Here is a 15081-nt window from a genome sequence, read left to right as displayed (position 1 = left end):
GTTCACCTTCACACTCCTGGGCCAGACTACAATCAATCATATGACCTACTGAAGAGATAAGTCTTCAGTAAAGACTTAAAGGTTGAGACCGAGGCTGCGTCTCTCACATGGGTAGGCAGACCGTTCCATAAAAATGGGATCTATAGGAGAAAGCCCTGCCTCCCGCTGTTTGCTTAGAAATTCTAGGGACAATTAGGAGGCCTGCGTCTTGTGACCGTAGCGTACGTATAGGTATGTACGGCAGGACCAACTCGGAAAGATAGGTAGGAGCAAGCCCATGTAACGCTTTATAGGTTAACAGTAAAACATTGAAATCAGCCCTTGCTTTACAGGAAGCCAGTGTAGGGAAGCTAGCACTGGAGTAATATGATCAAATTTCTTGGTTCTAGTCAGGATTCTAGCAGCCGTATTTAGCACTAACTGAAGTTTATTTGGTGCTTTATCCGGGTAGCTGGAAAGTAGAGCATTGCAGTAGTCTAACCTAGAAGTAACAAATGCATGGATTAATTTTTCTGCATCATTTTTGACAGAAAATTTCTGATTTTTGCAATGTTACGTAGATGGAAAAAAGCTGTCCTTGAAACAGTCTTGATATGTTCGTCAAAAGAGAGATCAGGGTCAAGAGTAACGCCGAGGTCCTTCAACAGTTTTATTTGAGACGACTTTACAACCATCAAGATTAATTGTCAGATTTAACAGAAGATCTCTTTGTTTCTTGGACCTAGAACAAGCATCTCTGTTTTGTCCGAGTTTAAAAGTAGAACGTTTTCAGCCATCCACTTCCTTATGTCTGAAACACAGGCTTCTAGCGAGGGCAATTTGGGGCTTCACCATGTTTCATTGAAATGTACAGCTGTGTGTCATCCGCATAGCAGTGAAAGTGAACATTATGTTTTCGAATAAACATCCCCAAGAGGTAAAATATATAGTGAAAACAATAGTGGTCCTAAAACGGAACCTTGAGGAACACCGAAATGTACAGTTGATTTGTCAGAGGACAAACCATTCACAGAGACAAACTGATATCTTTCCGACAGGTAAGATCTAAACCAGGCCAGAACTTGTCCGTGTAGACCAATTTGGGTTTCCAGTCTCTCCAAAAGAATGTGGTGATCGATGGTGTCAAAGGCAGCACTAAGGTCTAGTAGCACGAGGACAGATGCAGAGCCTCGGTTTGACGCCATTAAAAGGTCATTTACCACCTTCACAAGTGCAGTCTCAGTGCTATGATGGGGTCTAAAAACCAGACTGAAGCATTTCTTATACATTGTTTGTCTTCAGGAAGGCAGTGAGTTGCTGCGCAACAGCATTTTTCTAAATTTTTGAGAGGAATGGAAGATTCGATATAGGCCGATAGTTTTTTATATTTTTCGGGTCAAGTTTGGCTTTTTCAAGAAGAGCTTTTATTACTGCCACTTTTAGTGAGTTTGGTACACATCCGGTGGATAGAGAGCCGTTTATTATGTTCAACATAGAAGGGCCAAGCACAGGAAGCAGCTCTTTCAGTAGTTTAGTAGGAATAGGATCCAGTATGCAGCTTGAAGGTTTAGAGGCCATGATTATTTTCATCATTGTGTCAAGAGATATAGTATAAAACACTTAAGTGTCTCTCCCGATCCCAGGCCCTGGCAGAGCTGTGCAGATCCAGGACAGCTAAGCCCTGGACCTCTGACTGTTTCATCCTAACATCGTTGGTGCCGACGTGGATAACAATATCTCTATACTCTCTACACTCCCCAGATTTAGCTTTAGCCAGCACCATCTTCAGATTAGCCTTAACGTCGGTAGCCCTGCCCCCTGGTAAACAGTGTATGATCGCTGGGTGATTCGTTTTAAGTCTAATACTGCGGGTAATGGAGTCGCCAATGACTAGGGTTTTCAATTTGTCAGAGCTAATGGTGGGAGCCTTCGGCGTCTCAGACCCCGTAACGGGAGGAGTAGAGACAAGAGAAGACTCGGCCTCAGACTCCGACTCGCTACTTAATGGGGTAAACCGGTTGAAAGTTTCTACCAGTTGAGCATTCCAACAGCATTTCCCTCCAGAAGCCATGAGAAAGTTGTCCGGCTGCAGGGACTGTGCGGGGGGATTTATACTAACATTACTATCTGTACTTACTGGTGGCACAGACGCTGTTTCATCTTTTCCTACACTGAAATTACCCTTGCCTAACGATTGCGTCTGAAGCTGGGCTTGCAGCACAGCTATCCTCGCCGTAAGGCGATCGTTCTCCTGTATATTATGAGCACAGCGACTGCAATTAGAAGACATCATGTTAATGTTACTACTTAGCTTCGGCTGTTGAAGGTTCTGACGAACCATGTCCAGATAAAGCGTCCGGAGTGAAAAAGTTGAATGAGGGGAAAAAGTTGTGATGGAAAAACTAAAAATATAAACGGTAATTAAAAAGAAAAAAAACGTAAAGTTGTCAGCTAGGTGTCAAGCTTATGGACATGTGGCAGCAGTGTGTAGGAGGGAGGTTCCTAGGTGTGAGAAGTGTGTAGAAGGGCATGAGACAAAGGAATGTGTAGCATTGGGGAAAGTGCGAGAGTGGCAGGTTGACATTTCCAGAGTTAGATTAGTACAGAAGTTGTCATATGCTGAGGCAGTGAAAAAAGTAAAGTAAGATAGGTCAAGGGGGAGGGATCCTGAGGGGAGTGGTGAGTAGTAGATCTGTACCAGTACAGAGGGATGAACCAACAAGTGATATATGTTTAAATTAAGATTGGATTTTTAGCATTTATACCAATGGTTATCAACTGTACTGCAGGGATGGAATGTAAGTCGCAGAAAATTGAGGTTGTGGTGGCATCTGCAGAGAGGTATTTTGGTGTGCGAGACTTGACATCAGAAGAGTTACACACGGAACCCAAACCGGCTACGCGCGTGCGCCATCGTGCGCCATCGTGCATAAATTTATTTTGGCCCCCCACACCAAACGCGATCACGACAAGCAGGTTAAAATATCAAAACAAACTCTGAACCAATTACATTAATTTGGGGACAGGTCGAAAAGCATTAAACATGTATGGACATTTAGCTAGCTAGCTTGCACATGCTAGCTAATTTGTCCTATTTAGCTAGCTTGCTGTTGCTAGCTAATTTGTCCTGGGATATAAACATTGAGTTGTTATTTTACCTGAAATGCACAAGGTCCTCTACTCCGACAATTAATCCACACATTAACCGAATCGTTTCTAGTCATCTCTCCTCCTTCCAGGCGTTTTCATCTTTGAATTTATATGGTGATTGGCATCTAAACTTTCATAGTATTACCACCACAACAGTTCGTCTTTCAATCACCCACGTGGGTATAACCAATGGGGAGATGGCACATGGGTACCTGCTTTTATAAACCAATGAGGAGATGGGAGAGGCAGGACTTGCAGCGCGATCTGTGTCAGAAGTAGGAATGACTTCTATCGTTGGAGCGCGCGAGCAGTGCGGTTGCAATAATTGAATAACATGGATTTCTACATTTATTTTGCAACGCTCGCGCACACAACATGTCCGGTCTGGTCAGCATGTAAGTGGTGGTGTTCCATCCTTTCAGGTTGTTGGACTGAGGTAGGACTAAATAGATTTAAATAGTGGAATAGGGTGGGGTTATTTTTAATTTGTGAGTGTAGTGTTAGATGGTAGAGTATTTGTTTCTTTTTTTTAAAGCAAAGTATAAGGGAGTTATACTCCAGTGTAATAGGGGGCGGTAATGCAACATGTATTGGATGCCAACCGCCGTTAAACCTCATCAAAGAAGATCAAAACCGTAATGTATCATGGGTAAATTGTGACTGACTGATCTACAGATAATAATGAGTAGTTATTTATGATGGAAGATGATTTGTAGATCAGTTAGTTTGCTCATCAAAGAAGATCAAAACCGTAATGTATCATGGGTAAATTGTGACTGACTGATATATAAATAATAATGAGTAGTTATTTATGTTGGAAGGTGATTTGTAGATCAGTTAGTCGGCTGCAATCTTCAGCAAGCTCATATCTCCGGTTGGTGAGATCTAGGCGTGCCGCATTTACTCGTCTAGTCACGATTGAGGAACTGTCGACATAAATTATCTGTCTTCCGTTTCACGGACGCTGTTGAAGGTGTTTAACTATGTCTCCTAGAGATATAGAACAACAGACATTTAATATTATTAGTTGCTTTTTTGAAGAGGAGCATAACCAAACATGGAATCGGACGGTGAAGGTGTGCGAAAGAATCGAGTCTGATGGACCTGGAGATGGTAATAATTGCACAATGAGAACTGTCATTTCTTTAGGCATATCATGTTGATTAAATTGAAACACAGACTACTCAACAGGAGGCTAGGGTTTTCTTATTTTGAATCGGAATTTGTTTTTCAATGCTCCGTTGGGTTGGATCCCCTCCAGAACCGAAGTTCGTCAGTAAGACTGGAGAGAGTAAGATTGAATACCTGCCACTGTTTTCTACCCTAATCATACAGTAAAGTTAGGATTTGGGGGATGGTAAACTGATCCCAGATAATGAATGACATACAGATCACCTGACGTGTTTTGCAGATGACGGGTTTGACCCAGTTGTAATAGCTGATAAACTGAGGGAACTTGGAGATGATTTTGATGTTAAGTTTATCCAGCCTCATATCAGAAAACTCCAACAAGCAGTTGCAGACAAGGTAAGCATACTGTTCAATGAGGCCGTGTTAGGAGGATACATTGACACTGGTGTTGTTCGTCTAGGGCCTGCGAACCGTGCTAATATATCCTCCAAACACCGGCTTCGATGGCATTATCACTTTTATACTACGGGGTACCAACATATTCAAATAATGATTGACATATTTTCATTAAAGTTATTTTGATTATTGTATTCATACTATTTCATCTTTCCACAAGATTTAGCCCCGAAACAAATCTAGGGTTGCTACCTAAACCGGCTGGTCGTTCGTTCTATTGGTTCGGTTGCCAGAAACGCGACCCAGTCATTGTCTCTGTTCTGTATGTATGGACGCGACCCAGTCATTGTCTTTGTTCTGTATGTATGGACGCGACCCAGTCATTGTCTTTGTTCTGTATGTATGGACGCGACGCCAGTCTATTGTCTTTGTTCTGTATGTATGGACGCGACCCAGTCATTGTCTTTGTTCTGTATGTATGGACGCGACCCAGTCGTTCGTTCTAAATGTTCCATTGCCATACTGCTGGCAATGTTCGTATCCCTTGCTTGCTAGCTAGCCAACTAGGGCTAATTTACAGTCACGTCAAACAGTGCAGACAGAATAACAACAGTAGCTGCATTTGTTTAAACTGTTCTCTAGTGACATTTATTTGGATACATCCATAACAATGAGCTAACGAGGCACGTTTTCGCCTGGCATAGAACATGTGCTCTCTCGTTAAGACAATGTTGTTCAGAGGAGCTAGCCAACAACACAGCTAACACAATAACTTCAAGCTGAAGCTGGAAAGAGAGCAAACTAGCTGCGTTTCGTTTGACATTTTTTCAATTGATATTTCTTTGTATATATCCATAAAAATCATGCCAGCTGATTCAGGATTTCGACTGGCTGAGAAACGATGCCTGGCTCTCTCGTCCCAACACCTAACGTTACACATTTATTACTATGGGACAGTTGGAGATGGACTTTGAATATTGAAACAATGTTGCAGATATCGGAGACAGACAGCAAGGTTTATACAAATCTCCGCTGTTGCAAACGAAATGTTAGTCTAAAAGAAATTGGAGATAATGTCTAGATGCTTTTTATAGTGGAGATCAAGTTACTAACTTCCCTGCCTGTGTTGATGAGACAGTGGATTGCACAGTCAGATGGAACAGAGTAAATAAGCATTTTAAGGTCATAGATTTAGCCGTATACACTGGCTGGAGTGCGCTTTTAACCAATCAGGATTCAGGATTAGACCCACCCGTTGTATAATATGACACACACACACACACACAATAATGCCATGTCAAACCCCACAATATTCCTGTTTGGGGCCTACATACAACCTGCACTACAACCATTGGCTTAGTTAAATAGTTAGACAGACATGTGTATAGTGTTGGTGCTGCAGGTGTTGTGAAATAGTGGTACCTATTGAAGTGTGTGATTAATGTGGGGTTAGATAGGTTTCATTGTCACATGATGGTAGAGCACTCAGATGGAACATTCTGAACCAGGAAGTGTTTCAATTTAGAATGATTGTTTACCTGAAGTAGTCTGTTCCTCAGACATAATGCAGGTGTTTTACAAGTCCTGCATGGCAACTAGGAAGGGAGAACTCTAGTTTGTTGTTGACTCACTGCTGCCCTACATTTAACTCTGTACACTCCCAACTGAGTAACAGACTACAGCAGTAGTCCAACCTAGTGGAGCAATGTTACTGTTTGTGTTACACTTTAGAGATCTTTTGCTCTGAACAAAAATATTACAACAGATTTTACTGAGTTACAGTTCATATAAGGAAATCAGTCAATTGAAATAAATAATAATAAATTAAACCCTAATCTATGGATTTCACATGACTGGCAATACAGATATGCATCTGTTGGTCACAGATACCTTTTTAAAAAAATAGGGGCGTGGATCAGAAAACCAGTCAGTATCTGGTGTGACCACCATTTGCCTCATGCAGTGCTACACATCTCCTTCACATAGAGTTGATCAGGCTGTTGATTGTGGCCTGTGGAATGTTGTCCCACTCCTCTTCAATGGCTGTGCGAAGTTGCTGGATATTGGTAGGAACTGGAATAAGCTGTTGTACACATCGATCCAGAGCATCTCAAACATGCTCAATGGGTGACATGTCTGGTGAGTGTGCAGGCCATGGAAGAACTGGGCCATTTTCAGCTTCCAGGAATTGTGTACAGATCCTTGTGACATGGGGCTGTGCATTATCATGCTGAAACATGAGTTGATGGTGGCAGATGAAAGGCACGACAATGGACCTCAGGATCTCATCATGGTATCTCTGTGCATTCAAATTGCCATTGATAAAGTGCAATTGTGTTTGTTGTTCTTAGCTTATTCCTGTCCATACGGTGCACAACGTTGACATCAGCAAACTGCACGCCAACACAACGCCATACACTGTCTGCCATCTGCCTGGTACAGTTGAAACCAGGATTAATCTCTGAAGAGCACACTTCTCCAGCGTGCCATTGAAGGTGAGCATTTGCCCACTGAAGTTGGTTACGACACCGGACTGCAGTCAGGTTAAGACCCTGGTGAGGACGACGAGCACGCAGATGAGCTTCCCTGAGACGGTTTCTGACAGTTTGTGCAGAAATTCTCTGGTTGTGCAAACCCACAGTTTCATCAGCTGTCTGGGTGGCTGGTCTCACCCGCAGGTGAAGAAGCTGGATGTGGAGGTCTTTGCCTGGAGTAGTTAGTTACACGTGGTCTGCGATTGAGGCCGGTTGGACATACTGCAACAAAAATTCTCCAAAACAATGTTGGAGGTGGCTTATGTTAGAGAAATTAAGATTCGGTTCTCAGGCAACAGCTCTGGTGGACATTCCTGCAGTTAGCATGCTAATTGCACGCTCCCTCAACTGTGGCATTGTGTTGTGACAACTGTACATTTTAGTGTCCTTTTATCATCCCCAGCACAAGGTGTACCTGTGTAATGATGGGGATCTCTATGGGCGCAGCGGTCTAAGGCACTGCATCTCAGTGCAAGAGGCGTCACTACAGTCCCTGTTTCAAATCCAGGCTGTATCACATCCAGCCGTGATTGAGAGTCCCATAGGGCGGCGCACAATTGGCCCAGCGTCGTCTGGGTTTGGCCGGGGGAGGCCGTCATTATAAATAAGAATTTGTCCATAACTTACTTTCTTAGTTAAATAAAATGAAAAAATGATCATGCTGTTTAATCAGCTTCTTGATATGCCACACCTGTCAGGTGGATGGATTATTTTGGCAAAGGAGAAGTGTTCACTAACAGAAATGTAAACACATTTTTGCTCAACATTTTAGAGAATTAAGCTTTTTGTGCATATAGAACATTTCTGGGATCTTTTATTTCAGATAATGAAACATGGGACCAACACTTTTGTTGCATTTATATGTTTGTTCAGTGTACATAAGGAACTTCTCCAGTTTGCCGAACATTTGAGACTTCCAAACGTACTAACGTAGGCTACATTAAATTCTTTGGTAGTAGTTTTGAAATTGTGTAAAGGCACAATTGAATCATACATGTACAGTGCATTGGTGTCTAAAATGGTTGCTTCATTTCCTATGACATGGAACTTAGAAGTGTGTGGTTAGGTTCTTTGGTCAGGCCGGACAAAGTTGAATTACCGTTTAACGGTTGCCCCGCCTCAATTTTCTCCACACCCCGAGAAAAAAAAATCTGTTCTTTTTGGGCCAATATATGCAGCTCTTTGTTTATAATGCACTGTCCGCTCCTCCTTGAGTCTTATCTTATTTTTTTCATGTCCATATAGCCTAGGACAATGTGGTAAAGTACAGTTATACCTTATCCACTGAAGTATTTTAGTTTTTTTTAAGCCTCACTTTTCTGGGGGGGGGGGGGATCCTTAACAGTGAATCAATTTTCTCTGGCCTAAAAGTAAATTAAATGTAAAAAATATATAAATAAACAACCCACCAAGCACTATGCAACATGTTTGACTCAATAAAAGGGCCAGTTAGAACAGGATATGAGAATAGTGTAATACTTCCTCAGAATGTTTGTATCTCTGGGGCTGAACTATCATAAAGGGCAGAATCCCAACTGGAGATTCATGCTTTTACGGAATCATTGTGAAAAGGACGACGCCCTGGAGTTGGATTGTAACAGCCTGTCCTCCCCCTTCCCCCCTCCCCCTCTCTCCCCAGGCGGTGGAGGAGTTTGCACGTAGCGTGGACAGCCTGTGTGCGGCCCAGGGAGCAGAGGTGGCCCCTGAGATGCAGCTGCTGAGGGCCTCCATGGCCCTGGGTCTGTACGTTAAGAAGACCTGTCCTGACCTTAGAGCCACCATCCAGTCTTGTATGACTGCCTTCATTAACACCCGGCTGGCAGGCTGGATCAACCAGCAGGGAGGATGGGTGAGTACCAAATAAATACCCATGATTTATGTAAACCCCCAGGACATGTTCAGGCATGTATTTTATGACGCGGTGGGGATATTGCAATGCTGCCTGGGCCTTACTGACATTTACAAAGCATCATTGCAGATGGTACAGGAAACGCTTAGTCACAAGATGACAGTGAGCAGCTATTTGCATGGAGAAAAGTCATCTGTTTTTAACTTAGCTTAGCTTTTTGCGTACACTAGTTGCTTACACTTTCATCAAGACACGCTTGTGTGTTTACTTTGTCTTGAAGACAAATGGACTACTCTAACATTACAGTAATAGCACTGGTATAGCACCACTGCTACCAGTGGTAGTCCCAGTGGTATTGATGGTGGTTCTCAACCCACCCGCCCTGCTGGGTGTAACAGCAGTAATGGTACCGTTTCTAGTACACATGACAATATTTCCTGTACTCAGTKGTGATGGTGCTAGTACCAGTAACAGTACTATCTCTGATACAGTGCATTCAGAAAGTATTCAGACCTTGACTTTTTCCACATTTTGCTACGTTACAGCCTTATTCTAAAATGTATTAAATTATTTTTTCCCCCTCAGTAATGACAAAGCAAAAACTTTTTTTTAAATTCTTTAGCAAATTTATTAAAAAGAAAAAACTGATCACATTTACATAAGTATTCAGACTAGTGATGCACCGATATGACATTTTTGGCCAATACGATATCTGTTATTTTCCTTGCATAACGATAACCGATATTTACAATTTTAGAGACCTTTTAAGCATTCTAGTACAGTTAAATAGTTAACACACACACATGGACGCAGCGGTCTAAGGCACTGCATCTCAGTGCAAGAGGCGTCACTACAGTCCCTGGTTTGAATCCAGGCTGTATCACATCCGGCCGTGATTGGGTGTCCCATAGTGCGGCGCACAATTGGCCCAGCATCGTCCGTGTTGTCATTGTAATTAAGAATTTGTTGTTAACTGACTTGCCTAGTTAAATAAAGGTTACACACCACACTGACCAAAATGTTATTTTGTTGGCATTTACGTATGTCCCCATTTACCAGTAAAACATCATCAAAACCTATTTCTTTCATTTACTTGATGTGCTGTTTCGTTGTTCAGTCATTTCATTCTCAGCCAGGATTTCTATTGAACGCTGTTTTGGTCTTTGTGTGTCAAAAAAGATACATGTCAAATAACACATCTGTTTCAGTAGCTATAGTTAGCTAGCTAACTACATAGCTAGGTGTCATCTAAAATAACCCTAATTTATAAGACAGTTCTTATTTGATTAATGGTGGTCGGACCCATCTATGTGAAGCTAGCCACAATAAGGATTAGCCACAATAGCGGACTTTGCGGTTAGCCTTCAAAATAAAACTATGGCTTAATTCTACTATTTGTATTCATTTGCATTTTCTGTCAATGACATACTTTTATTTTGAAGGCTAACTGCAAATTCCACTTGTGCCTAATCCTTATTGTGGCTAGCTTCACAACACATAACCCGGTGCGGTCGAGCCTCACGAGCCAGATGAAGCTAGCTGGCTGCTTATAACGTTAGCTTTGGGCAACAGGGTTAAGTTGCTGACTAGCTATTTATTTTCATGAACTGAATGTCAATAGGCGAACAAGTGGAAACCTAGCTAATACTTACTCACAAGGATTCCTAAATCATTCCTAAGAATAATGAAAATGACTGCAGTTTCTACTAGTCATTGTTTTCAGGCTGGTTGTATTGGTGCTAGCTAGGTACCGAGATAAAGCTAGCTACCCCAGAAGTTGCGGTTGAACAAATAATGCTTTATTACCAACGTGGTATTGTAAACGCATCGTTCGTGGCCGGTGTTTGCATCTTTGCAGATTTTTTTGTACAGCTTCGACAGTGCTGCTGTATCTTTTTTGACACAAAAAGACCCAAACGGTGTTCCATAGTATGTATGTCGTGAAGCTGATAGCAGTGACAGTATTACTGTGTAACTCTGGTAGGGCAACATCTGAAAAATAGCGCACTTGGTAGTCTGTACCGGTGCTCGACCAGTCGGCGAAAGCCAACATCACCCACGACAGAGAACGGTTGATTGTCAAGGGCAATGAATTCCATTATCTTGGCTTTAATCGATTTTCCCTTTTGAGTGGTCTCGCTGAAATTGTGTTACTCTTTCAAATGACTGCTCGATCCACACAGCAGACATTGTGGGCTAGTTTAGGAATGCTGTGTTGTGCAAAATTTTACGTGCTGTTATTACATCATGTACCTATGTTATATAGGTATGCAAGTCAGCTTTGACATCGGTTTAGCACATCGGGGCGTTAAACTAGACATCGATATGCCCGATTCCGGATATAGCCGATTCCAATATGTTCACCGATATATCGTGCATCCCTAATTCAGACCCTTTATTCAGTACTTTGTTGAAGCACCTTTGGCAGCAATTATAGCCTCGTGCCTTCTTGGGTATGACGTCAGAATGTTGGCACACCTGTATTTGGGGAGTTTCTCCCATTCTTCTCTGCAGATCCTCTCAAGCTCTCAGGTTGTATGGGCAGTGTTGCTGCACAGCCGTTTTCAGGTTTCTACAGGGATGCTCGATCAGGTTCAAGTCTGATATCTGGCAGGGCCACTCAAGGACAGTCTTTTTCCGAAGCCACTCCTGCGTTGTCTTGGCTCCTGCGTTGTCTAGGGTCGTTGTCCTGTTGGAAGGTGAACCTTCGCCCCAGTCTGAGGTTCTGAGTGCTCTGGAGGAGGTTTTCATCAAGGATCTCGCTGTACAATGCTCTGTTCATTTTACCCTCAATCCTAACTAGTCTCCCAGTCTCTGCTGCTGAAAAACATCCCCAAAGCATGATGCTGCCACCACCATACTTCAGCATAGGAATGGTACCAGGTTTCCTGGCATGACATTCTTGGCATTCAGGCGAAAGAGTTCAATCTTGGTTTCATCAGACCAGATAATCTTGTTTCTCATGGTCTGAAAGTCCTTTAGGTGCCTTTTGGCAAACTCCAAGCGGGCTGTCATGTGCCTTTTACTGAGGAGTGGTTTCCGTCTGGCCGCTATTATAAAGGCCTGATTGGTGGAGTGCTGTAGAGATGGTTGTCTTTCTGGAATGTTCTCCCATCTCCACAGAGGAACTCTCGAGCTCTGTCAGTGACCATCGGGTTCTTGGTTACCCCGCCTGACCAAGGCCCTTCTCTGCCGATTGCTGGCCAGTTCTAGGAAGAGTCTTGGTGGTTCCAAACTTCTTCCATTTAAGAATGATCGAGGCCACTGTGTTCTTGGATCTTCAATCCTGCAGACATTTTTTGGTACCCTTCCCCAGATCTGTGCCTCGACACAATCCTGTCTCGGAGCTCTACGGACAATTCCTTCGACCTCATGGCTTGGTTTTTGCTCTGACATGCACTGTCAACTGTGCGACCTTATATAGACAGGTGTGTGCCTTTCCAAATCATGTCCAATCAATTAAATTTACCACAGGTGGACTCCAATCAAGTTGAAGAAACATCTCTAGGTTGATCAATGGAAATAGGATGCACCTGAGCTCAATTTCGATTGTCATAGCAAAGGGTCTGAATAGTTAAATTAAGTGTTTCAGTTTTTTATTTTTAATGCATTTTCTAAAAATAACTGTTCACTTTGTCATTATGGGGTATTGTTTGTAGATTGAGGAAATCACATATTCTAAAATGTATTAAAATAAGGCTGTAATGTAACAGAATTTGAAAGGGAAGGGGTCTGAATATGTCAGTCAGACAGGTGTATTAGACTTAGTTACTGACTACCTGCTTCAATTTACTCTATTTTCCTGCCAGTGGAAATACTATGCATTTCTAAAGGACCTAAGCGATTTACGTCAGACAGGCTGAGACTTCATCGCTTAACTTCCTTAGAAATGTGATGCTCAGTAAGGTTCACTAAGCTGTCCTTAACTCTGAAGCAGTTTAAACAAGGCCTGTTCCACAGAACCACTTCAGAGATTTACTCTCACATTTTGGCTCTCAGCAGCACTCCTGTTTTGTTTCTGTTCATAGATACTGTCTGTAGCTGTTTAAATCTGCTGCTGTTATTGTACTGGTGTTAAAGAGGTAGCAAGATGTGGCCAGCTCCCAACATGTAGCTGACTGTCACCATTGTGAAGGTCATCGACATAAACAGAATATTGTCTCAGTGTTAAGATTTCACCTTGTCGTGTTTATAACCCAGCTAAAGAAACGTTATTTTATTGCCTGCTATTCAGAAGCTGTGATGACTTTGCTCTATTAAACAGATTTATACTGATTGCAAGGCTGTGGTGACTCAGTAAACCTGTATCATACCTGGCATGAGGTTATACCTGTTTTGGCAGAGAAACAGTCTGCCATGAATTCAGTTCCTTCTCTGTATACCTTCTCTGTCTACTCTGTACTTCTCTGAGTACCCATGAAGTCTGTTTCAGTCCCTTAATGACTCATGTATTATGCTTTTGTTTTGTTGGTTGTTTTTCAGGATCAAGTTACTATGGTATAAAAACATGGAGAAGATGACATCCACATAATTTTTGTACAATGAGGAAGAGGTCTTAATGAGGAAGAGGTCTTAATGAGGAAGAGGTCTTAATGAGGAAGAGGTCTTAATGAGGAAGAGGTCTTAATGAGGGAGAGGTCTTAATGAGGGAGAGGTCTTAATGAGGGAGAGGTCTTAATGAGGAAGAGGTCTTAACTCCTCAAGTCTGTATATGTGTTAAGTCTTCCCTCTTTCTTACTTTCTCTCCCTCCCTCCTTCCCTTTTTTTTATTTTCTTTATTTCTTCCCTCTTTCTTTATTTCTTCTTTCTTTCTTTCTTCCATCTTTCTTCCGTTCCTGTCATGGCCATTTGAACTTGCCAGTTGTACTCCCTCTTCACTTCCCCTGAGTTGGTTCTTCGAGGAAGAGACTGTGTCCCACTATCAGCAGAATGTGACGTCTCCACTGACTTTTTGACCGTCCTCACAATGGGCATCTGAAGTAACGTTGCATATTGGAATCATGACGTATTGCAATCCATGGCATTTTCTACATCTACATCACATTGTCAAAACAAGCAATATATTTCTGTAGAAAAACAATCAGTTGCAATGTTTTGTACTTTTGAAGCCTTTTCCTAAACAATAGAAGCAGGTTACCAGATAATCACAACAAGCTTTCATTTTTAAGCCGATGGACCATCTTTCATTTAATGTGAGAATCAACTTTGACCTAATAAAATGACTCCCAATAAAAGTCCATGTAATCACCGAAGCTGTGATGTTAAATACTTGAAAGTGAACCGTCACCGAGTCATGCATCCCTTGATGTAACCTGAAATGCTTTGACTTGTTTGACCGTGTTTTCTAACATGCTCTTATCCTCACTCAGTGCTTGTTAAACATGCTCAACAAGTCAAATAATGAGTTTGTTAAATGTGTGTGTTGCTGGTGATAGCTCATCTTGATTTGAGTAAAAGGAAAAAGTCTTAAATATGATATGAATTAAGAAAACAAATTAGTGTTAACCAACTGTGAGTTTATAGTTTTGTAGACTTCATCAGAGCTTGTAGAGGGGAGCTCCAGCAGTGACAAGTGCTTCTGGTCAAAGTCAGTATTGTTTCAATGTCAACTCTGACTCATACCATTTACAGTCACTTCTCCTTTATTAAAGATGCACAGCACCACCATGTGTAAATGGACCAAAGGGAATTAGAAAGTAGATGAGGTTTTATTGTAACTTTTTTTTCAATTGTGCCTAGTTGTGTGTAATTCTGTCTTTCTGGTTTTAATAAAACATGGAGCTTAGTTGTGAAGTCTCAGGGCCTTGCCTCAGTGTTCTGGTGTGATAATGAACACTATTTATATTGTCATTGTTCTGCATTTGGTTCATTCTGTAGGAGGACTCAGCCTGCTTGTTCTATTCAATGAAAGACATTTCAATCAATGAGTTCTTTAAAAAGAAGTCAAACAACATTCCTTTAAGCACCGTTTGAAATGTACTGGATGGGCTGTTCCAACTCAAGGTGTCTTAAATGTTCAAACCCTCCTCCCTCGTATCATTT

At 42.0% G+C, this 15081-nt stretch overlaps 1 protein-coding gene across 2 annotated transcripts; it reads left to right on the top strand.

Moving 5' to 3' along the window:
- Window positions 1–3951: 3951 nt before the first annotated feature.
- Window positions 3952–14824, top strand: LOC112069856 (bcl-2-like protein 15). Of its 2 annotated transcripts, XM_024137237.2 has the most exons (5): window positions 3952–4242; window positions 4391–4420; window positions 4541–4656; window positions 8830–9039; window positions 13522–14824. In XM_024137237.2, the coding sequence occupies exons 1-5, from the start codon at window positions 4113–4115 to the stop codon at window positions 13540–13542; spliced, it is 507 nt and encodes a 168-aa protein (XP_023993005.1). In that variant the 5' UTR covers window positions 3952–4112; the 3' UTR covers window positions 13543–14824. The 2 variants fall into 2 exon arrangements, with proteins under 2 accessions (XP_023993005.1, XP_023993006.1); XM_024137238.2 differs by lacking the exon at window positions 4391–4420 and having other exon boundaries at window positions 3963–4242.
- Window positions 14825–15081: the final 257 nt, after the last annotated feature.

Source organism: Salvelinus sp. IW2-2015, unplaced genomic scaffold (assembly GCF_002910315.2).
Source record: "Salvelinus sp. IW2-2015 unplaced genomic scaffold, ASM291031v2 Un_scaffold1135, whole genome shotgun sequence".
Classification (NCBI taxonomy): domain Eukaryota; kingdom Metazoa; phylum Chordata; class Actinopteri; order Salmoniformes; family Salmonidae; genus Salvelinus; species Salvelinus sp. IW2-2015.
The sequence above is the reverse complement of the archived record's forward strand: the minus strand, read 5'-3'. Positions and strand labels throughout refer to the sequence as shown.

Coding starts and splice junctions, on each gene's coding strand:
- LOC112069856 (XM_024137237.2), top strand. CDS start 4,113: ATGTCTCCTAGAGATATAGAACAACAGACATTTAATATTATTAGTTGC. Junction 4,243..4,390: donor GTCTGATGGACCTGGAGATG/GTAATAATTGCA, acceptor GATCCCCTCCAG/AACCGAAGTTCGTCAGTAAG. Junction 4,421..4,540: donor CGTCAGTAAGACTGGAGAGA/GTAAGATTGAAT, acceptor CGTGTTTTGCAG/ATGACGGGTTTGACCCAGTT.